Raw genomic sequence first — 25,304 nt, forward strand, 5'->3', positions numbered from 1 at the left:
CCATTGTGAGGAACCAGAAAGCATTTTATTCACCAGGATTCTTGTTCAGGAAAACACAGAAGTGTTGGGAAAGAATTCCTAAGAAATTCTTAGGAAGCCCCAGGCTGAAGCCCCAGGCCTGGGAGTTGGCTGATCCCAAGGTTTGAGAGTTGAGAATAAAAACTATCCAAGGAACAAACAAGGAAAGATTCCTGTTTTGTTCTTGCTAGGGAAAGAGGAATAAGAACAGAGTCTGAAAAGGAGAGAAAGAACCCCTCAAATCTCTCCATAAATGTCATGAAACTGAAACAAAAAGCTGTTTTGAAAAGGGTTATTATGGGATTATTATGAAATCGTGTGTGTGAAACTTTTGAAAATTATAAAAGTTCTATAGAAGGTAAAGAATCTTTCACTCAATTAAAAAAATGTGGAAAAAAATACATAAAGAAAAAAAAAAGAGGTTCCCTATTAATGACATTCAAATTCTTTAAAAAAAATTGCCATGGCCACCAAGGTTTCAATAAACATCCTTATACGTAAACAAAAATAAAAACAGAAAACAAACAAAAAACATACATACAGAAAAAAAAAAAAGAGACAAGTGTGTGTAGACGTGAGTCAAAAATGGGAGAAACTATGGTGGGCCACACACTGGGGAATCTCAGAAATGGGCAGCAGCCTTTGGAAGAATCACAAACCTTGGACTTGAGGGTCTGAGACAAGTTCACTTGGATGTCCAAGAGGCAGGAAGACCTTCCCAGACATCTGAGTTCCTCTTCCCATGCAGCCTCGGAGGGCAGTGATTCTCTAACCTGACATTGCCTTGTTGATTCTCTTAGATGTGGTCACACAGGAGCCTTGGGGCAGCTTATTGCTCTCCATCTCTTGCTCTTATTAATGCAACGATCTCTCCCTCTCAGTCTAGCAGGGTAATTATTGATGTAATCGAAAACATCTCTGTATTCTGGTCCTGGCTCTGCCAATAACTGCCCATGTGACCGTGGGCAGGTCCTCATCTCTTCAGACCTCAGAGCCCTGATCTGTAAAATGATGGAGGTGAGGAGGGAAAGGCTGAGTTAATTATCCCTTATGTCCCTTACAAATCCAAATGCAATGAATCTTACAGTATTAATCTTTCATGCATCTTCATTCCCACTTGAACTCACTCTTATGACAAAATACCTTTTATTGTAGAAATAAAAGAATCAGCGTTTTTTTTGTTTTATTTTTTTAATAGATGTTATTTCCTTAGTGGCAATTTCTCCTTTAAGAACACAGAGTAACTTAACAGGCACTGGTTTTGTTACTCATAATAGGACCTTTTTTTTTTTTTTAAGCTAAGAGGAACTAGATAGGTGGTGTTAATATATATATGTATTTTTTTTAATTCTCTAGTTTTCCTTTATGTCTTTCCCCATTCTTGCAGGTGTTCTTTTATTTGTGTCTGTGTCTGCCTCTCACCTTAGATTCTTAGATCATTGAGATTCAGAACAAAACGATCCTCATCTCTGTAGCCTTCTAAAACCTAAAGACCATCCTTTGTACAAAGTGAGCATTGAATAGATATTTGTTCAGTTGAATTGAAATTTGTATCAAATCAAAATTTTTTAATTATTGCTTTGTATTGTGATAGGCTTGGTTGTGCTGCAGAAATAAAATAATCCACAGATCTCAGTGGTTTAATGCAATAGAGAGTTCTTTTCCTTTGCCAAGGCGAAGTCAGCTATAGGATGGGGTGGGAGTTGGGAAAAAGATATTTCTGCTCCACAAGGTCACTCAGAGACCCAGGCTGAGGAGAATCCTACTTCTGACTACGCTACCATCTGGAGCACATGGCATCTTCAGGGAAAGAGACTGAAAATTTTCTCGAGGGCTTTTTTCCTGCTTTCTGTACCCATTTCATTGACCAGAACTAATCACATGGTACTGCCTGACTAGAAGGATTTTGGGTCGTGTGGGCTCCCGTATATGTAGGCAAGAACAGTGCCCCCAAGCTTGATAATCACTAGCAATGTCCACCACATGCTTTACTCAGTAGCTATAATATTTTGGAGATAATGGACTCCTTTGAGAATCTTATGACCATTACGATCCCTCTCCCAGAAACAAACACATATATGTTGAAACACTCAACACTTTGCATAATTGTCAGGTTTTTCATGCATTTCAAACCCCATTCACTGGTCCCCCTACAGATCCCTGGACACAGGTTATGAGTCCTTTGACAGAATCCACAGGCATGTTTAGTACCTGGTAACAGACCAACAGATGGAAAAACTACATTACAGTGTTCTGTTTTAATTTTATGTTAGGAAGAGCCTATTTATTTACCTAGTTATTTGTTTTTGTCAGATCTGGCATTGTACAAGATATATGGCCAATGGAATTTCCTCTGTGTTTGTTTTTAACAGGAAAAATTTGAGGGTCTGTTCCGGACTTATGATGACTGTGTGACGTTCCAGCTATTTAAGAGTTTCAGACGTGTCCGAATAAACTTCAGCAATCCCAAATCTGCAGCCCGAGCCAGGATAGAGCTTCATGAAACCCAGTTCAGAGGGAAAAAATTAAAACTCTACTTTGCACAGGTAAGATCATTCTTTACCAAAGTTAATCCTTTTGCCCTGCATTTTTTCTTTTTTACCTTTTCAAAATGTAAATGGAGCCCTTTCTGCTTTCAGATTGGCTTGTAGTCTATAATTCGTTCACTGAGAAACAAACTTATATCATGATCCCCGGGCAGGGACAACATAGTGGTTTAGAAAGCAGGTTCTGAGGGCCAACAGACTTGGTTCTAATCTAGGCAGGTTACATAACCTCGCTAGGCCTCAGTTTCCCCATCTGTAAAATGGGGATGATAACATACTCCATACACTGTCATTATGAGGATTAAATGAATTACTGTGTGCTAAAGTGCTTAGCATTTGGTAAATGCACAATGAATGCCAGCTAGTACTTGTAATAAGAATGCTCTGATCACAACTTAGCTAGCAGGGTTATAATTAAATTATATGACAGTTTTAATGGACTGTATACCTTTTCAGTGATTCATATCCATGAGAAAAAGTTACAAACATATGGAAATCAATTTTGTATTTTATTTTATCCAAAAATAAATTCTGGCTGTTATAAAAAGTCATGGGTAATTCTTGGCAATATTTATGAAGTCCACAGCAGTAGAAAATCAATGTCCATAATGTTTCATCAGTGTCTTCATTTCATTATTAGTTATCTCAATCCATCTGTTATTGGTCTGTAAGGATCATTTCCACCTTTGGACTCTGCAGAGATGACACAATGAAATGAACATAGACTTTACTTCTTTTTAAAGCTGAATAGTATTCCATTGTATGTATATAACATCTTTTCTTTATCCATTCATCTGTCCATGAACATTTAGGTTGTTTCCACGTCTTGACGATTTCAAATAGTGCTACAATGAATATAGGAGTGCTAATATTTGTTCAATGTCCTGATTTCAATTCTTTTGGATAAATACCCAGGAGTAGAATTGCTAGATCACATGGTAGTTCTATTTTAATTTTTTTTGAGGAATCCCTCCATATTGTTTTCCAAGGCAGCTGCTCGATTTGCATTCCCACCAACAGTGTGCAAGGGTTCCAATTTCTCCACGTTCACACCAACACTTGTTGTCTTTTGTTCTTTTGATCATAGCCATTCTGACAGGTGTGAGGTGATATCTCATTATGGTTTTAATTTGCAGTTCCCTGATGATTAGTGATGTTGATCCTTTTTTCTTTTACCTATTGGCCATTTGTATGTCTTCTTTATAGACATGTCTATTCAAGTCCTTAGCCCACTTTTTAATCAGGTTATTAGGATTGGGTGAGCCAAAAGGTAGAAACAACCCAAATGTTCAAAAATGGGTGAACAGATATACAAATTGTAGTCTATCCATTCAGTAGAATATTATCCAACCATAAAAAGGAATGAAGTACTAATAACATGCTACATCATGGATGAATCTTGAAAACATTATGCTAAGTGAAAGAAGCTAGATGCAAAATATCACGTGTTCTATGAATTGATTATAAGAAATGTCCAGGATAGGCAAATCCATAGAAACAGAAAGTAAATGGGTGGTTGCCACGGTCTGACCAGAAGCAGAAATGGTAGTAACTGTTTAATGGGTACAGGGTTTCCTCTGGGGTCATAAAAATACTTTGAATCTTGATAGTAGTGGTGATTGCACAATATTAGGCATATACTAAATGCCACTGAAATTGTTCAGTTTAAAAGGGTTTAATTTCAAATTATGTGACTATCACCTCAATGAAAAGAGAGAGAGAGAGAGGAAGGGAGAAAGACAGGAATGCAGGAAGGAGGGAAGGAAGGAAGAAAGGATGGAGAGGGGAGGGGGAGGTGAGGGACAAGGAGGGGAGAGAAAGAAAGGAAGGAAAGGAGGGGTCTTAGGACCAGCACCACCAGCATCACCTGGGAACTTGTTAGCAATGCAGATTCTCAGGCCCTGCTCCCGATCTCAGAAACTCCAGGAGCGGGGCTCAGCAATCTGACTCAGTAAGCTTCCCAGGTCATTCTTATGCAGCTAAATGTTGAGATACACTTATCTGAGGATCAGATAAGATAACTGAGCACATGGTGTGTGGTCAGTAGTCACTATTATTATAGCCTGGCTCGTTGGTTCACTTGTCACAGGCTGAAAGCCAGGCTCTGCATATCTTAGTGGAACAACATGGCACATCCGAGGCCACAATGAATCATGTGTCTTCATTTCTACTGTGTTTGAAAGGTTCAGACTCCAGAGACAGACGGAGACAAACTGCATTTGGCTCCACCACAGCCCGCCAAACAGTTTCTCATCTCACCCCCTGCCTCTCCTCCTGTCGGCTGGCAGCCCATCAGCGATGCCACACCAGTCCTTAACTATGACCTCCTCTATGCCGTGGCCAAACTAGGACCAGGTAAGCTCTGTGGGCCTTCCTAAAAATAAATATTTGTCAGCAACTTAGAAAAACCAAACAAGATAACAATCCTGAAATCCTGGGTTCCCGGTAACATCTGCATTTCTAATGGATTTATCGCTGTATGTGGCCAGCGAGAGGAATGATGAATGAAAATGCGGCGTCAGACTTTGCACCTGTTCAAAAACAATTCAGAAACTGGCACGAAAATGTCAGTCCGTGCAACTTCTGGATTGCAATGAAGATATTTTAAGTTTGCAAAACAGGCAAAATGAGCTCTACCAGCTAGCACGACGAGGCTTCTACGCTGTGCAGCCTTGTTTTACTGCTGCCACGGGTGTGCCCAGGAATCTTCTGCTACAAGACAAGCCACCTGCCAAAGTGAAGCCTCTAAGTCCCCAAGAAGCCAGTCACAATGGCCTCTAACTTTAGAAAAATCTGTGGTCATTTTGTTCCAATGTTGGTACCTGTAGCTTGGATGCTCTCATTTTCACTGCAGTGTAGTATTCCACTGGGCGATTCCACCACCATTCTGTATTCATCCACTCTCCTGTTGACAGACATTTAGATGGTTTCCAGTTTCTTGCCATTAAGATCAAAGCTGCAGTTAACATTCTTGTACATATCTCCTACGCACTTATCCAAAAGCTTATGTTTTATACCTAGAAGTGATACTGTCCTCAATTTCAACAGATGGTGCCACCTTGTACTCCAAAGTAGTTTTCCTATATTATAGCAGGAGGGGAAGTGGTGGAGAGTGGGTAGTCTGAAACCGGGTGGCAGCTGAGGTTTTAGGCACCAAAGATCCAAAGGTAAATAATGGCCACTGTGTCTTCTCTCTCTTCTAGTGGTTCTCCCGCTGTGAGAGGGGGCTGACCGCACCCCGAGAGATTCTAATTTAATTGACTTGGGTCAACTCAGGCATTGGTATTTTTAAAAATCTCCCCAGGTGATTCTGATGTGCAGATGAGTTCAAGAACCACTGGTAGCCAAATGCCGGGGCTGTTAAATTTATAATAAGTTCCTATCAGTATTTCTTAGTGTGGTCAGGAAAACATTTGGCATCAGAATCTCCCACCCCAGAAATCTGCAGTTTTAATGAGCACACGTGTTGATTCTTGCATACACTGAAATTTAAGAATCCTGGGTATGAGGGTGACCCGCTATCCTTGTTCACATAGACTCAGGGGTCCTGGGAACCTGTGATGCTAAAACCGAGAAATTCCCAGGCAATTCAGGGAAAGCTGACCATCCTACTGGGTCTTCAGATGGGGATGAGGCTGATTTGATTAATAATTACTCCCTGCAAGAGAATTACTGGCTGTCCCATGTGTAGCATTGGAGTCAGATTACAGCACTTTCAAGGGCAGGGTCTTTGGGGGTTTCTTTGTAATCACGGACCAGTCACTCAGCTTCCTGGAGCCTTTAAAATAGCCATTGTTTTCAACTACTGAGAAGCAGTAGATGTCTAACTACTAAGATGGGCTGAGGAAAAAAGCAATATAATAATAAGGGAGATGTTTATGGAATGTGATTTCCTTGAAAGTCTAGTCCCCATACAGGAATCCTGGACATATGCACTCCCATGTGCATGGTATGAGCAAATGTTGTAGCGTGTATAAGATAAATCAAGTGTGCTCAAGTCAAGGCTATGACCCGTTTCTCCCAGTAATTCAGGACACTTCAGAAGCAGGACCAATGAAAGCTGCTATCCTTGGAGCTGCTCGTTTGACTCCCAAGCAGATATTAACAAGATATTAACAAGAACACAGTTGAACATCTGGTACAGCTGTTTTGAATGTCAGCAAACAGAGTTCTACATAGAATCACTAAGGTCTTGGCTAGAGGGCCTAGGAGGCACTGGCCAACTTGCATTTTACAGGAGGGGAAACCGAGGCCTAGAGAGGAGGGCAGAATGACTTGCCAGTGACAGGGCCAGGGCCCTGAGGCAGTACTCTTCCTGCTTCACTCTTTATATAAAGGAAGTCCAGGCTAAATCAGACTTGCGGATCCCAGCTGGCCTCTGGTCTCCTCACTGTAATCCAGTAAATTCAAATCATTTTTTATCCAGAGCCTAAAAGAAAATTCATTTATAGTCAATGTTCTCAAAGCTTGATGCAAAGGCAAGATAAGGACAAGTCTCAGACACCTGCACTGGCTCACTGAGCTGAGTCCCACGTCTGGAGGGCACTGCCAGGCACCAGTGTGGCCTGGGACTGACAGAGGCAGAAGGGGTAGAAGCAATGGGAACCAGGTCTCAGAGGGAAGCTCACAGAACCTGGTTCGGAGGAGTGAGACAGTAGGAAGGAAACGGTCTTAAGGAGGCAAAAGAAAGGGGGTTCTTTCTAGAGTTGTGAATAATTGATCGACAGTGTTAAAAATTCATGCCTTCTGCCTTAATTGTGCCGCTAACCTATGAGCCTCACCTTCCCTTACCAGGTAAATCTACCAGTTTTGTAGTGCCCTGTGGTGCAGTCAACACAGAAGTAGGCACTATTAATATTCCCATTTTCCAGATCTGACCACCGAGCTGTAGAGAGGTGAACACACTTGCTTGGGGTGACACAGCTAGTTGGGGGCAGAGACAAATGTCAACCCTGGCTCTTCTGACCATCACTGGGCCAGATCCAGTGGTCTCTATTAAGGATCCTAGCTGCCTGGGTAGACTTCTGACATGGGCAGAACATTTATCTCAACCCTCCCTTGACAATCGCCTCTAACACCATCATAACTTCCAGAAAGTCTAATCCAGGGTCTCATAAGTGTGCAAATGAAGATCTGTGCGCTATATGGGCAAGAGCGAATGTGGAGACTCTGCTGGCTCTTTGTAGATGACTGATATCAGTGTCCCATAGAACAGCTGCAGTTTGGGTGTCTTCTCTTTATTTATCTTTATCTTTCTCTCTATTCTTTGCCAGCAGTTTGAGGCTGTTTCTTTTTATTTAGTTATCCACGTGTCCTGTTCCAGTGTCCTTGAAGCTTCCACACCCCACACAGATGAATGACTTATACCCAACAATTGAGTCGAAAATATCACAGAGGTTCTAGTAGAGGCCTGGGCCTCTGGCAGCTGTTTCAGCTGCACTGATGAGAGGGCAGGGCCACAGCCTGCATCCCCCCACCCACACCTCTGCCCCCTCCCCAACCAGGTGCCAAGGCAAGGAATAATTACTCCTTCAGTCTCCTCCTGGAACTTTCCACAAATGCTCACTTCCCCTTGTGGTAATTTTCTATTGTTCATCTTTCTGTCTCCTCTGCTTTTTGAGGGGAGAATGCAGGTTTCATTCATTTTGGTATTCCCAGGGCCTGATAGCAGTTTGCACATAGTAGATGCTCAATAAATATCGAATGAATGAATGAATGAATGAGCCCCCCTAGAGATACTTCTTCATTGGCAAATTGCTGCTGTTTTATGGCTTTAGCCAGACTGAGTCAGGCAGCACTGAATTAATGTTTTCTCCACCAAGAGGACTTCTAGCATTTCCATTTGAAAAAATAATAATAATTTAGTAAAATTCATTTTTTATTCCCTAGGCAGAATCATTTCAGTAACAAATTATAAGTCATTCCATGTTAAGGATGACTACCTCAATTCCAGGAGTAGAGAAATAAATTAGAATGAGAGCAGAGAAAAGCAACTCAAATGATCAAAGGAATGGTGTTCTTCTTCCTTAGGAGGAGTGACTAATAGTGCTCAGCTGGTTGAGCTGAGTGACTGAGAAGGGATGCAGAAATCTAAGGATGCTGAAGAAAAGTAACTCTAATGAAAGAGCATCTCGGAGCAGGGATCCAGGGTGAGATGGTCCTCGGGCCCGGGATCACGTCGGCAAACCAGCTGACTTGTGGGAGCTTTGGCACGTCTAGCTGCCCATGGAAGGCAATCATGTGCTCTATTTAGACCCTTTCATGGAGGATAAATGGGAGAGTGAGGACACAGGCCTTAGCTCAGACAAGAAGGGGCAAAACAGTACCTCGTTCTTTAAGCAAGGAACACTGGTGACCCTCTTCCAGAGAGGGGCAACTTGTGCTCCCCGGAACTTCTAAAGAAGCTCTTGAAACGAGCATGGAGGGAACAGTGCAATTACAAAGGGACCAAGATCAAACCCAAGCTTGTGGGTTTCCTTTGAGATCCTTTGAAATCCTTAATGGGATGTTACGACATGAGACCAGGGCCACCTAACACTGGAGAAGCATCTCTCTGTACTATTTATTATAGTGAGAACAAATTCATAGTCCAGAAAATATATGAGAGGCACAATTTCAAACATTTTTAACCACTGTCTCCATGACTATATGTTCTGTTTTTCATCCAGAAAGTAAGTAAAATAGATAAATAAGGGGAAAGCTGTAAATAGAAACAGTGGTTAAAACTTATATATGGGGCTTACTGTGTGTCAGGCATTGTTCTAAACACCTTACTATATAGATTATCTCATTTAATGTTCACAGTGACTCTATGAGAAGGTGGTATTATTCTCCTCATTTATACAGCTGGGGAATGTGAGGCACAGAGTAGTTAAGTAATTTGCCAAAGGCTACACAGCTGGTAAGTTAAAATACGTCCCTCTGCCCCTGGTGAGAAACAGAAAGGATTAATGAAGCCAGCACCCTTACCTTGAAGAGTGCAAAGTTTGCGAAACCAGGGAGATCTCTTGAAGAGTAAAATTAATTTCTCCAAAAGAAATTCCAGACTGTTGCAAAAGGACATTTTAAAAATACAAAAGAACTTAGACATTTGTTCCTCCAAATTTCATTTCTCTGTTTATTGGCACCTCCTAAAATGTATCCACAGCATCGGTTCTTTAAGGCAAGTTTGATGCTTTCCTCTAATGTCAAGCAGGACATGTGGATCAGAATTCACCATCCTCTGCTCTTTTTAAAGGACAGGTCTATATAAAACAGAAGCTTTCTATGCAAATCAAAACTACAATGAGGTATCACCTCACACTGGTCAGAATGGCAATCATCAAAAAGTCTACAAATAATAAATGCTGAAGAGGGTGTGGAGAAAAAGGAACCCTTCTACACTGTTGGTAGGTATGTAAATTGGTGCAGCCACTATGGAGAACAGTATGGAGGTTCCTTCAAAAACTAAAAATAGAGTTACCATGTGATCCAGCAATCCCACTCCTGGGCATATATCTGGAAAAGATGAAAACTAATTCAAAAAGATAAATGCACCCCAGTGTTCATAGCAGCACTGTTTACAGCAGCCAAGACATGGACGCAACCTAAGTGTCCATCGACAGATGAATGGATAAAGAAGATGAGGTATAGATATGCAATGGAATATTACTCAGCCATAAAAAAGAATGATATAATGCCATTTGCAGCAGCATGGATGGACCTAGAGATTATCATGCTAAGTATAGTAAGTCAGGCAGAGAAAGACAAATATCATATGATGTCACTTATATGTGGGATCTAAAAAAAAATGATACAAATGAACTTATTTATAAGAGAGAAACAGACTCACAGACACAGAAAACAAACTTATGGTTAGCAAAAGGGAAAGGTGGGGGGAGGGATAAATTAGGAGTTTGGGATTAACAGGTACACACTACTATATATAAAATAAACAACAAGGACCTACTTATACACAGGCAACTATATTCAATATCTTGTAATAAACTATAATGGGAAAGAACCTGAAAAACATTATATATATATATATATGCATGCTAGAAACTAACACAACATTGTAAATCAACTATACTTCAATTAAAAAAAAAAAAAAAAGCAAAGCAGAAGCTTTCTACATTTATATTAATTCCCCTAGTGAATTTACAGACACCCATCATTTAACAATGACCTGGACAAAATAAGATGAGCTTTGTCCTGGTGGAGAATGAATCGGATATTTTCTTTTGTTTATTTTATAATGCCTATTATTCCTGACTCCAGAAAGGGTATAATCCTATGTTCTTTTTGGATGTAAAACAAAATAGGAAACACAAAACCCAGCCCAGCAAAACAGCTTATCTGTACTCATTAGCAAAATGGCAAGATAGAGATGTCCGTGGCACTAGATGGGTGGTCAGTCAGAGGTGGGATGTGAAATGTCAGCTTATTCTGCTCTCTAGGATGGCTCTGGAAGGTCAAGTTCATTGTCACTGGAAATGCCTGCAAGGAGAAATATGGAAAGTCATTGTCTGGTCCTTTTTTTCCTCCTGCTATTTTTAGCTCTTGTTAGAGAGATCAATTTTAGTTAACTGCAGAGGAGGGCTTAAAATGGTGCTCGAGTTTCAAGTTGCATACATCGGCTATATTTAGATTTTTTTCCAAATTCTTCTCCATCAAAACATGTCATAGTAAAGGAATTTTGCTGGTTTGCTTCTCAGTATACATTGTTTCTCCCCAAACGGAAAATAGATTTCATTAATACGTGTCACTTATAAGGAAGAAACATTTTCTATTCCAGGCTCATTGATTCCAAGGTAGGGAAAATTCCATTTTTAAAATATAGATGAACACCTATATTTGTGGTACCTGTAGCATGACCGCTAAGCCCCAGTTCTTGTTCGACAACTGCTATACTCTGATCACAGACACGAAAAGCAAATAAAACAGCCAGTCCCAGGGTTCCATGTAGCGCAGTCTCTGCACGTCACCCCCGACCCGAGGGACGCAGATTTGTGAGCCCAGGACACGCGCTCCTTATTTTACACCTACTTTCGAAGATTTTTCCCGAGGGGGGGTGATGTTAATGGGGCTTTTCTTCTTAGCGTATATTCCACAATTATCCTCAATCACTATTGAGTAGCAGATGAAATATTTCCTCTTCTTATTTCACAGGTAAAATATGCACGTTGTAGGAAAACGGAAAAGACACAGGACCAAAACGTGGGCGTGTGCGCGCATGCGCCATGCGCATACCCATAGTCCCATAGCCAGGTCGCTAATTTTGGGAAAAGAGGAACAGGTTGATCATTCCCAGATTGGAGAACCTCCTGATTCTATGGCCAAACACAAAGAGAGAGTGCGTCCACACGCTCTTCCCTTCCTCACGTCTGCATTTTCCTCTCATCCCGGGAACACAAGCCCCACCTCACAGGCTCCCAGGACCCTGTCTCCCTGGTTTCTCTTTATCTATCCACCTTCTCCCTCCCTCTGGTTCCCTTGGTCCTTTACCTCCACCTAGGGTTCCACTCCTTTGTCTCAACCACTAATGCAGGGTCCTCAATCCGTTGTCCCCATGAAGTCCCTTCAGGTCCTAAATGACTCAGGAGGGAATGAAGATAAATGGCCACCTAATCCAGTCTTAGAGGAAAAGCCACAGAAGATAAGCAAACTTTTTTTTTTTTTTTTACTGAAGGATAGTTGATTTACAATATTATATTAGTTTCAGGAGTACAGTGTAATGATTCAATGTTTTTATAGATTATGCTCCATTAAAAGTTATTACAAAATAATGGCTATAACTCCCTGTGCTCTTCAACATATCCTTGTTACTTATCTATTTTATACATGGTAGTTTGTATCTCTTAATCCTCTACCCCCTCTTGCCCCTCTGCCTTCCCTCTCCTCACTGAAAACCACTAGTTTGTTCTCTGTATCTGAGTTGGTTTCTGTTTTGCTGTATGTATTTATTTTATCTTTTAGATTCCACATATAAGTGATATCAAATAGTATTTGTCTTTCTCTGCCTGACTTATTTATTTCACTAAGCATAATATTCCCTAGAGTAATATTCCATTGCGTGTGTGTGTGTGTGTGTGTGTGTGTGTGTGTGTATCACATCTTCTTTATCCATTCATCTGTTGATGGGCACTTGGGTTGCTTCCATACCTTGGCTACTGTAAATAACACTGCTATGAACATTGGGGTGCATGTATCTTTTCAAATTAGTGTTTTTATTTTTTCCGGATAAATACCCAAGAATGGAATTGCTGGAACATATGGTAGTCCTATTTTTAATTTTTTGAGGAACCGCTCGCTATACTGTTTTCCATAGTGGCTGCACCAATTTACATTCCCACCAATAGTGTACAAAGGTTCCCTTTTCTCCACATCCTCACCAATATTTTTTATTTGTAAGACTTTTTGATGATTGCCATTCTGACCAGTGTGAGGCAAACTTTCTTTTATTGAAATAGAGCACCTCTTAAAACAAAACTATGGAAGTACTCTGCCTCTTCCCACCTCCCTCTTCCTCTCCCTCCCCTTATCCCTCCTCCATCTTACCAAAGACCGCTTCTGTTTTCCTACTTTGATGAGGATCAGGACTGAGGATAGGGGTGGGTGAGGAAGAAGACCCCCGATCGCTCACATGGATAATCTTTTCCTAACATGCACATATTCCAGACCTACTGAGGCAGGGAGGTCCATGTGTAGCCCTGATGTCTTTTCTGTGCCCTCCCAACCTCATTCCTGAACATCACAGGCAATACGGCGGTCGTGCTTTCGCACTCGGTGGACCTCCATTGGAGTCCTGTCTCCACCACTTGTTTGTGGTGACCTGGAGCAATTTACTTCCCCCTCTGCACCTCTTTTTATTTAATGGTAATTATTTGACAACTTGCAAGCTCATTATGAAGATACAATAAGTAATATACATAAAGCACTTAGCCCAGTGCCTGGCACATAAGAACTATCAAATCCGTAGTGGGTTCTATGATCATTCTGCTCTGAGCAGTATTGTTTAGCAAGGCATCCTCAGAGAGATTTCTTGTTTCCTCTGCCAGTACATGAATTACAGAGTCTACCAGGCAGTAAGAACAAGGTGCGTGTCCTTTGAGGTGTTGGTTGTTATTTACATGGACTTGTTCTCGGAACTGCCAGTGAAATATTTGGGTTGGTCTAGGCTTTGCTTTATACCTTCTGCCACCCAAGCTTAGAGGGCGTTTTTTGACAGAAACAGCTGCTGCACAAAGGAAAGGGACAGAGTTGCTCTTCAGTGATTCATCCTGCCCTCAAGTCTACCTACTGCATTTTTCTCTGAGGTTTCCCAAAATTAAATATGAGCTCGTGGAATCACTACGGAATCAGAGAGAAAAAATTTGCAGAAGACTTCCCTCTCTGCAAATACTTCTTCCTCCCGGGATTTTTAAAAAAAATCCTAAATCCCTCTTTCTCCTTCTGCTTAGAAAATCAGTTCTTTCTCCACTCTCAGACTGATCTGATGAATAGTGCCTAACAAATAGCTGGGATTTTATTTATTTATTTATTTATTTATTTATTTATTTATATTTTTGGCCACACTGCATGGCTGCAGGATCTCAGTTCCCCAATCCGGGATTGAACCCAGACCATGGCAGTGAAAGTGCCAAATCCTCACCACTAGACCACCAGGAAACTCCCAGCTGTGATTTTTAAAGTTTCAATAAGTCCCTCTGCCCTGGGTCATCTCCTCTTTTATTTTGTAGCTGTCAATCAAGCTCCAACTTGAAGAGAGGTATTTCTCTTGCTTTAGGATGATGATTAAAACTCAGGATGTGAGTTTGAATCCAGCCTCCACCTTTTATTAGCTGTGTGACTTTGAGCAGCTTTCCTAACCTCTCTGTGTCCCAGCATCCTCAACGGTAAAATCGGATTGTTGCAAACATCAAATGAGATGATAGTAAATGCTTAGTGTGTGTTACCTACTTATTGTCACCTGATTTTCAAACCATATCTTAGTCTCCTACTGAAATGTAAGTGTCCATGGTAAGCTCTTAGCTCAGTGTTTCTCAATGTGACATTTTGGAACTGACAATGCAGTACATTTAGCATCTTTGGGCCTCACCTACTAAATGCCAGTATCCACACCCTACCCAGTCCCTATGACAACCAAAAAAAAAAAAAAATCCACATCACATTTCCAGACACCATTGGGAATGTAGCACCTTTGATTGAGAAGCACACTAATTACGCTATGGTGGTATTTATCAGGTGGTTCTCAAATATGGCAAAGAGTCATCAGAGACACAGAGGCCAGGAGTGCCTAGTAAGGTGTCAGGTACCCGTGTGGGAGCAGAAACAAGAGGGGCAAGAGGGGGAACAGTACAGAGACGTGTTCCCTGTCCCCTTCCCAGGCACAGACACACATTTTCTTTCCTTCCCTTTGGAAAACTAGGGGAAGACAAGATTGCCAGTAAATAACTTAAAAATATCATTAAATAACATATCTGTGGGAGGGAGGGGTGCAGCTTTGGGAAACTTAATGATGTTTTTCACTATAACTCAGTTCCTTCTACTGAGGAACCCACTGGGCCCCAAACCAAACCAGCATCTGCCCTGCCAGGATTGAGAGAGGGTTAAAAGACAGTAAGCTCAAATACTGGCTGGTGCCTGGGGCGGAGGAAAGGAGGTACAAGTCACCCCTCACCCCTTCCCGGCTCCCCACCTCTCCCCTGTCTGAGAGCTGGACCAGGGCCAGGTGCCTCCGTCTCCACAGTTGACCAGAGAATGGTAATCCAGGGCTTGTGGGCCCTCCCCTCCCTGCCAAATGCTATCAAGTCCTAACCCTAACACTTGAAAAACAAGGCAATTCAAATGTGAACCCTTTCAAACACACTTCAAATCATTCCGAGCCCTTCCCTCAGTCTCTGTGTTCAATCTCCCAACAGGCAGCATGTTCAGTAAAAATAACCCACATGGAAATTCCATTTTACTTATTCCATAAATCAGGACTGATGCCCGCTACTTCCTCTTGGAAAAAAAAATCACATTTACAATTTTTAAAATTGGGGGTAGGGGTTTGCAGTGTCAACTCAACATGACCAAGCCTGAAATGATTTTACTACTGGCATTTTCAGTTTTCTTCTTAATCAAATGTAAAGGGCTGTTAATCCAAGCTGAAGTGTAGCACTCAGCACACAACACAGCATGGCCTGGCATTCAAGGGTCGAGTTAGAGATGCTCTTGGCACTTGCCTTGATAAGCCATCATCCATTCTTAAAATTCAGGATAGATTAATAACTGACACCTGCTTTTTTCCTGTTTGGTTCAGAACTTGCTGAGGGTTAGATAAGAAATAAGGTAGATGAGATTAATAATGCCAGCTTTGTTTCTGATGAAAAGCTAACTCTGAGAAGGTGGCCAAGATGAGTGACAGCCAGGGCTCCCTAATAGTCAAATCCAGGGAATTCCCTGGCGGTCCAGTGGTTAGGGCTCTGCGCTTTCATTGCTGTGGGCCCGGGTTCAATCCCTGGTCAGAGAACTAAGATCCCACAAGCCTCGCGGTGCAGACAAAAAACAAAAAAAAAACTAGCCAAAGGGATTCTATTAAAAAAAAAAAAAATAGTGAAACCCAGAGCCATGCAGTTTTACCCAGCCTGTCCCAGAGATGGAAACAGTCAGACTGCCCCACAGTGCAGGGTTTTTTTCTACTGGGCTTAGCACGTGGCCGAGAGCACGGCAGAGCACAAGCCCTTTTCAGGCCGGGCTGGATCAAGAGAGAGGTGGCAAAAGGGTGAGCTGGCATTGCCAGTTCCTTTCCCCAAAGGTACTCGTTAGATGTCACTCCTCTTCCACTGGGGAGGAGTAAAAGAGGGGCCAGAGAGAGGGGTCCCAGTGATGGGCTAATGGAACTCCCTCCCCTTGGAAGGAATCACTGGAACTGGTGAAGTATCCATTCTAACATAGCAGGTGAGCAGGGAAGAAAAGAGGAAAAAACACAAAAGGCAATGAATTTCAACTCAACTGTAGGGGGTTAACTTGCTTTTGAACAAAGAACTTACATGACCTGTGCCCCACTTATCGATTGCTACATAACAAACTATGCCAAAATGTAGGGCTTGAGCAGCAACAATCATTTATTTTGCTCATGAATTTGCTATTGGATCAGGGCCCAGGGGGGCCGCTCATCTCTGCTGCATGCAGCGTTGCTGGGACCACTCACCTGGGGACGGGCGAATCAGCTTTCAAGATGGTTCACTCACTTGGCTGGCGAGTTGGCATGGCTGTTGGCTGGTGGCCCAGATAGGCTGTGGTTTCTCTCCGTGGGAGCCACTTCGTGCGCTGCTTGGGCTTCCTTATAATATGGAGGCGGGGTTCCAAGCATGAGCACCCTGGCAGAGCCAGGTGGTAGTGCCTGGCATTTTTGTGACCTAACTCAGAAGTCACACTGGTTGCTTCTGCCATACTGTATTAGTCAAGACATCCTAGAGGCCTGCCCAGATTTTAGGGGAAAGGGCAAAGAGGGAGCAGTCCTCAGTACAGGAGTGGCAAGGTTCTAGAAGAGTAATGTCGGGCAGGAAATATTATGACCATCTTTGCAAAACACAGTCGATCTACTACAACACGTAACTTTCCTGTTGAGAATTCACCTTGAATGTGAGAGGTAGTAAAGGTAAAGCAACAAGAAGTCATGGAGGATCTATTTCCAGAGAGTCCAAAGTTACCATAAGAGGTGCAAATTATCTCAGTCTATAATTTATAGTCCTTTTATTTTTTATAATTTACTAAGTGTTGTCTTCTAAAAAGGTTCATTGTCAAGGAGATCTTACCTAGAATAACTAGCAATGGGCCAAAACAAAAAGGGGCAGGATGCAGAAAGAATAAATGCCCAACTTTAGCTACAGACTGTTCACAAAAACATGAGTTGCCGTGAAAGAATATTAAAAGTTAAAACCAGGACTTTCAGCAGAATCTCTTGTAGAATCTGAAAGCAGTAGAATCGTGAGAGGCAGGGCTGGAGAGGGATTATGAGCGCATCCTTTGAGGTCAGGTGGACCTGACTTTGAATCGTGGCTCTGCCATTCCCTACCTGTGTGATCTCAATGTCCTCCTGTATCATCGAGACCTTATGAAACCCACATTACAGAGCTGTTGCCGTAATTAAATATCCAATTTATGTGACGTACTTAGAGCTGTGTCTGGCATTTACTAAGGGCTCAGTAAATAGCTGCTGTTGTGTTTCAGATAGATGGCAAGTGTCTGTGACACCTCTTATGTCCTGGCACTGAGAGCTCACAGAAAATAGGACAAATACCTGCCCTTCAATGGTTTTTAGCTTAGTGGAAAAGCTAAAACTTACACACGTCTTTTGAACTGTGCCCAAGCCCATGACAGTTCCAAAGACCTGGATGAGAATTTAACATGTGACCCACGTGCCAGAGGAGTTTACACTTGCTTGGCTGGGAATTTGTTTCATGGAAGGAGGTAGAAAACCCTAACCAATGCCTTTTCTGAGGGCCTCTGGTCCTGGCCTCTTTTCTGAGGCCCGGGGAGAGGACCGTTTGAATACGGACTCGAGGAGTTGCAAGTGTGAAGGGTGAGCCTTGGCTTGTCCTTGAAAAGACAGACTGGTCTGCTTAGCCATCCCATGGGCTCCTCGTCGCCTCCTGAGCCCACTGGGTCCCCAGGGGGTGATGGCACTGACGTCAGCCTTCATGGTAGAGGAATTAGCTGAAGCCCAAAGGGAAAGTGAGGCCAAAACCAGAAAAGTTCAATCCAGCAAGACCAAAGCTATGTCTTTTGATTCTGTGGGCTCTTAGCAGCTGTTGGGCTTTGCCGGATTTTGATAGTAAGAAAGTTTCCAAAAATAGAACAGTGAAATGTCAACATTAATGGGGTCACAGCAGTAAAACAGCTCTACTACCAAGTAGTCTGACTTTGTTAACTCAATGTGAAAGTTGCCCTGCAGAGGGTGGTCCACATCCCAAGCGTGCCCCCAGCACACCTAGTCCAAGAGGAAAGCGTCTCCTTTCGAATCGATAAACACACTGCAACTAGAGGTGTCTTTAAGAGAATGTTCTTTATCCAAGCCAGGGCAGAGAAAGGGTTTCATCAAACAGCTAGCTTCATTATGCATATTTCACTACTATTTTTTTTTAAACGCTAGCTTCTTTCCAACAGATGAAGGAAGGGCAACATCTGGTCAGTCCCCTGGCTGGGGTCCCTGCTGTCACCACCTCACCCCCCAGGTCCCTGGGTCTCCATCTGCCATGGCAGATTCTTTTCTGTCATCCCCCCATCAGAAGATGAGAGACTGCTACTGGCCTCATCCCTGCATCACACCCAACAGGGCAACGGAGGGGACCACGGCGGCCACTAGCGTCTCTGCAAAAGGCACTGCTTCTCCAAACAGGAGGCCGTCGAAGAAATCCTGTGCAAAAAAAGAAGAACCACCTCATCTGATTGCTCAGAAATTATTTCTTTCTCTGTTTCTTGTCTGAAGGTGTCTCTCATTCAGACTTGCAAAGCGTTCCGGGAGGAAAGAGAAAATTCTAGAAACCCTGGGTACGATGAACTCCATCACTGTCCATAGGATATGCTGTTCTCCCGGAAACAAAGATGAGAAGGCCAAAGACGAAGAGTGCTGGCGGCTGCGAGGGGCTGCAGAGCTGATCTGGGATGCCTTGCTTCTTCTCCCTTATGCATCTTCAACATCCCTCCCTCTGCTACCCTCTCCCCGCACTATTATCATTTTCCAACGAAAAATTATGATGCGGACTGGAGGAAGGGAGGGGTCAAGTTATTTGCACACCAGCATCCTCACAGGACCACTGCCCCCCGCCTGTCACGCAAAACCGTGTAACAGTGCCCGCCCAGACACTGAAACACGGAGAAGCCCCTAGGGGTGCTGGGCACCAAAGGAGATGCCACTACATCTGAAGTTGCAGAGTTGCATCCTCATGCTGGTAAACTCTCTTTGCAATAAGCACCCCCAGTAAGCTGTCAGGTGTTTGAAAACCGCTGCTCAAAGAAGCCACCACCCAAGGTCTGCCCACCTGTTGCCCAGAGCCTCTCATGGAACTCTCAGGTGAAGCCGGCTGCACACAGCTTCTTCTCCTTAGCAACGTCTGCAGTGGTTCTTCTCCCTTGGGCTTTTGATAAAAATGACAAATTGCTCTAAGGAGAACGGAACAAACACAATTAAATGAGCTGTGAGTAGCGTCAATGTGTACATCCCAACTACAAGGGCACGTAGGATAATAAGTTCAGTGTTGATTACAGGGAAGTTAGGTTCGGGCAGACTATCCATCCCTGCTAGCCGGCAGGGAAGAAAAGCCTGGCATGAGTTCTGCTCCGTGTCCCCTGTTTTTGTCACTCTCCTCTCCTGAATCCACACCAGCCCCGTCAGCTCTCTGTATCAAAAAAGTCAACCTTATTCACATAACTCTCTCTACCTACAATTTCACCCAATCTCGACTTTAAGTTATAGAGTCTTTATGACCGTATTTCTGTGGCTCTAGCTAGTTCTCGCCCTCTTTGTTGCTGCCAAGATCCAGGGAAGTGCTGGAGGTGTAATGCTCCATTTTTGTGAAATATCCGGTGCCCTCATCCAGGATGTTGGTTCGGGGCGGGGTGGAGGTCCAATAAAGACTTCTCTGACTCTTAACAGAGAGAGAACTCTCTTAGCAAGATATGGCTGTATCCGTTTGCTAGGGCTGCCGTAACAGAGGACCACAAACTGAGTGGCTTACACAACAGCAGTGTATTGCTTCACGTTCTGGAGGTTCGAAGTCCAAGATCAAGGTGTTGGATCAACACAGGGCCACGCTCCTTCTGAAGGTGCTGAGGGAGGATCTGGTCCAGGCTTCTCTTGTAGCTTCTGGTCGTTCCTTGGATTGTGGCAACATAAGTTCAGTCTCTTCACATGGAGTTCTCCCTGGATGAGGGCCCATGTCCCAATTTCCCCTTTTTATAAGGAAACCAGTCATTTTGAAATAGGGCCCACCCTAATGACCTCATTTTAACTTATCATCTGTGAAGACCCTATTTCCAAATAAGGTCATGGTCATAGGTACCGGGGGTTAGGACTTCACCATCGTTGGTGGGGACAGGGGCGGGGGTGGGGAACACGATTCAACCCATAGCAACAGATGACTCTGAATATTTACATCCTCCTCAGCGTCACTTAGGAGAGATTCGATGCTTATTGCATTATCAGTGCTTCTCAGTCCCTAATGTCAGCACAAAATTTAAAACTGTGCCTTGCAAGCATTTGCTGTTTTCACCATGGACACTTACCAAGGTGCACACAGGAGCACATAAATGCTACCCCAGGTCCTGGCCCTGGCCCTCCGGAAGGGGCACTGTCCACTGCAGACTGAGGATACAGGCGAGATGCCTGGACTGAGTGGTGTCTGGCTTTGATCCTGGAGGGAGGGCAGGACTTCGGGAACTAGGTGAGACTATAGCAAATAAAAGTAGCTGGTTTGGTGAGTATACAAATGTGGCTGTCATGATTGGTGAGAGATTGTGCAGAGTCTTTTGTCCTAGTCTAAGACATGAGGACTTGATCTAGTGAGACCTGGAGAGCCACTGACCAGGAGGGTGTCTGGGAGACATTGCTTTTAGGTGTTTCCCATTCCTGAAGGATGGGCAAGGAAAGATAGGATGTCGGAAGAAGATTCAGTGTGTCAGCAGTTAACCTGAGAAGTTACAAGCATGCAGATTGAGAATGCCCCTTGCACCCTCCCACCTCCTGGACGCCTTCTACTTGTCTTTTAGACCCAGGTCAGCTGTCACCTCCACTGGGAAGCCTTTCAGAGTTACTTGCTCCTTGCAATTTGGTACCACTGTCCTTGACATATATTGCCACCCCAGCGCTTACCATAGTATTTTGTGGTACCTTCTGTTTCCATGTGCCGTCACTGGGCTGTGCTCTTGTGGAAGACACAAAGATTTTTGAATGTGCCTTGTATCCTTTATGATTAGCAATGGGCCAGAGCATGGGAGATGCTCAGTAGATACACCCTGAAGTGAAACAGAGACAGACGGGAAGCCTGCTGGCTAATAGTGAATTGACTACAAGAAGAGACAGTCAAGAATAGACTACGAGGGCTTCCCTGGTGGCGCAGTGGTTGAGAATCTGCCTGCTAATGCAGGGGACACGGGTTCGAGCCCTGGTCTGGGAAGATCCCACATGCCACGGAGCAGCTGGACCCGTGAGCCACAACTACTGAGCCTGCGCGTCTGGAGCCTGTGCCCCGCAACGGGAGGGGCCGCGATAGTGAAAAGGCCCGCGCACCGCAATGAAGAGCGGTCCCCGCACCGCGATGAAGAGTGGCCCCCGCTTGCCGCAACTAGAGAAAGCCCTCGCACGAACCGAAGACCCAAACACAAACAAAAATAAATAAATAAATAATAAAGTAGCTATTAAAAAAAAAAAAAAAAAAAAAAAAAGAATAGACTACGAGGCTCTTGGAACTGGAGGGAACTTGACCGCCATCAAATCCTGTTACCATGTAACCGCTACAAATCCCAGACGAGCGGCGATTCCACCTTATTCCATCCTGGGGCAGCTCTTGCCATAAGAAATGTACAGCAGGAGGAGAACTTGGAGAACTTCTCCAAAAGATGAAGGAGTGAGGTGATGGGCTCAAGATTACTCAGCTGTTAATAGCAATGCTGGGAAAGAGAAGAGAAATTGGTAACTTACTGCCAGGCCCACTGAGTCATCACCCCAATCCTTTGGACTGTAGTTTACCATTTTGAAGTTTACAGCTGCGGTTGCTGAGGCTAAGAGAGGTGAAGGGGCCTGTTCAGGGCTGTACAGGTGACAGGCGGTAGAGCTGAGACGCAAAGACGGATCAATCTCATTTCACTTTCCAACACCACCCCTGGAGAAGACTCAGCATCTCCTGAGACACGTAAAATGCGCCCTCACTTCCTAAACACACTTCACCAAATCATTTGTGTAGAAATCCCTCCTGCTTTCTTACCCCCATTTCTCTTGCTTTTCAGGAGAGAAGTATGAGCTCCACGCAGGGACTGAGTCCACCCCAAGTGTCGTCGTGCACGTGTGTGACAGTGACATCGAGGAAGAAGAGGATCCAAAGACGTCCCCAAAGCCAAAAATCATCCAGACCCGGCGTCCCGGCCCGCCGCCCTCCGTGTCCAACTAAGCTCACTGCTCCACCTCGAAGAGAATATCTGTCTCCTCTTTATCATGCTTTTCCCCCCCTTGTTGTTTGTTTGTCAAAAAAAAAAAAATAATTGCCTTTAAATCCCTGGGTGTTTGGTTGTTTGAGATTCCTTCCTTGTAATCAAGCCTCTCGGACAAAAGGGCTAGGAAAAGGTGATATGTTTCCTGATCATATCATACCCATCAAGTATAATACATTATTTAGAAGATTCTAGGAAAAAAAAGTAGTATTTTCTTATTAAACAAGCAGCACAGCCTAACCTTCATGCTCTCATGTTGATCCAAGCCGGAGACATCAGTGACAAATAGCACCTGTGTTGTTTGTGAGCCGTTTCAGTCCCAGTCCTGACGTGTGTGCGTTGTTCTTTCCTGGCCACTTAAGTAGGACCATAAGTAAACTTGACTTTGACTGCATGAGATATTCCTATCTGGTCTCCTCAGTCCTCTGCATCCCGACATTCCCAGGACATGCATGATCACCAGCATTTATTTTCATGATTTGACGATATACTATAAGTCACAGATTGTCAGCATCCAGTCATGTCCTATCTAGATTAGCAAAATTATCAGCATCCTCCAGCTTAACAAGTCTGGGTGTAGTCACTCTTTTGAGTCAAAGACTTCATAGCTCTGTTAAAATTCCTGGAGGAAAAACTGAGCTTGGCCCCAAAGACATCCCTCAGTAGATTTTGAACACGATTTCATTGTAGAAGTTTCCCAGCCTCATTGGGGAGGCTTGTCCAGGATGATAGAGACCGATTTCAGACAAATCTATTTATCACAAAAGTTTCATGGTGTCTGAATGATTGTTTTTTTCTCTTTGTATATTTGTACAAATGTTTCAGCTGTGCTTTTAAAAATCTGGATGTTTTTTATTTAGGGATTGTTCAGCCATTAGCTGCTTTAAAACATGTGCATTGCTTATGAATGCATTCATATACTAATACAGGTAATCTGATAATATTACACTCTATTATGGATAATGCTGAATTTTGAAAGGGCACAAAACTTCTCATGCCAATATATAAATGATTAGCCAGCATCTTTGCGATGAAGACCAGTTGTTTTTAAATAAAGCGAAGAAGCAAGTGTCGGTTGCAGACAATTGGAATGCAGCTAAATCAATGTAGCAGCCACTGAGCATATTCAAAGGGAAAGACTGATAGACAAATGTATGCAAGTCCTACTTGTGCAATGCCATATTGCTCAAAAACGTATTTGTTTTTGTTACATGTGATTTTTCTATTTCTCTAGCCCAAAGTGCATTATAGAAGATACACCTATAGAACCATTACCTTCTGCTGTATGTGCCAGGCCTCATCTACTCCTGTACATTCATGAATTACTTTAGATGCAAATGCCAATTACAATGGAGTGGGGAAATACTTTCATTACCCAAGCCTCAGAAAAACACACAAGAACAATAACACAGCCACCTGATGGAAGGATTGTTGTGGTTTTTGATTAAGGTGTAAGTTTCATCAGAAACTTAAAACATTAGACTGATTACTCAGAAACAAAAGTCCGTTCTACTGTGAATATAGCAATATAGTACTGGCTACAGTACAGGTGAAACTGAGGACAGACAGCATTGCTTGTAAAATCCTGAGTTTCCATAAGAAAAATGAAGGCTCCTTTGAAAAATAAAATCTGAGGAGTATATAACAAGCAAATGCTTTGACTTTCCTTTGCTGTGAAGGTTTTTGGTTTTTCATGGACAAATGAAAAGGTTAGATTTAATAGTGGAGAATTCTGCCCTCTAGTGGAAGAAGGTGAGAACTACAGTCCATTTTGTGCTGATTCTCTTCTCAAGCGTCAGAATTTTCAGAAGGCGGGCTCTAGAGAAATCTGGGTGAGAGAAACTATTTGGAAATGACTTTTCAATGTTTTAAAACAGATCCATCAGACATTTCCAACAAAATTTAGTAAAAGTTGAAATGACCATTGTGTGTCATCAAAAAAAACCTCAGTGGTGTGTATGACCCAAGTGGTTAGTCTTGGTGACATTTATTGCAAAGTGTCAATGTTAATCTGTCTCAGATCAAGTAGTTCTCTCATGAGGTTGGGTTTGGGGAGGTGGGGAGAAGCACGTGTCCCAGGAGAGGGAGAAGAAATGGGGGACTCCTTGAAGGGTTTCGGTGGCACCCTCCGAGCACCATGAAAGTCACAGTTGCCTCAGCATCTCCGTGAGCCACAGGATGCAAACCTCTTCAGCACTATTTTAAGTTTGAAAAGTTTAAATATGGAGGAGGAGGGGGAGGTTGCCACCAACTGAATCATTTGTGCACGTGTATAGCTCAAAGAGCTTAGATTTCAAATATACCTGGTGAATGACTCTGTCCATGTAGTGTAATTTCTGTGTTTTCCGCCTGAGTTGAATATTTCTGAGTGGTGATTGTGGAGGAGGGCGATTCGACCTATAGTCTTTCTAGATGTTACCAAGAGATGAAATGAACTCATCTGAGCTCTTCCTGAAATGGGGTTGGGGGGAGCTGGTCGGCAGCATCTCATGAAGGAAGAGGAATTCAAGGCTTGGAGGGGTGGGAGGGGCTCTGATAAGGGGTCTGGGAGATCCCCCTGTTTATTGT

At 43.2% G+C, this 25,304-nt stretch overlaps 1 protein-coding gene across 2 annotated transcripts in view; it reads left to right on the forward strand.

Annotated features, from left to right (window-relative positions):
* RCAN2 (regulator of calcineurin 2) overlaps positions 1 to 25,057 on the forward strand; it is a 256,888-nt gene extending 231,831 nt beyond the window's left edge. For both annotated transcript variants that reach the window (XM_059938567.1, XM_059938569.1), the window contains 3 exons: positions 2,391 to 2,564; positions 4,748 to 4,919; positions 22,536 to 25,057. In XM_059938567.1, coding sequence (XP_059794550.1) covers positions 2,391 to 2,564; positions 4,748 to 4,919; positions 22,536 to 22,696 — 507 coding nt within the window. In that variant the 3' untranslated portion in view covers positions 22,697 to 25,057. The remainder of the gene's footprint in view (positions 1 to 2,390; positions 2,565 to 4,747; positions 4,920 to 22,535) is intronic.
* The last annotated feature ends 247 nt before the right edge of the window (positions 25,058 to 25,304 follow it).

This window comes from Balaenoptera ricei, chromosome 11, assembly GCF_028023285.1.
Source record: "Balaenoptera ricei isolate mBalRic1 chromosome 11, mBalRic1.hap2, whole genome shotgun sequence".
Lineage (NCBI taxonomy): Eukaryota > Metazoa > Chordata > Mammalia > Artiodactyla > Balaenopteridae > Balaenoptera > Balaenoptera ricei.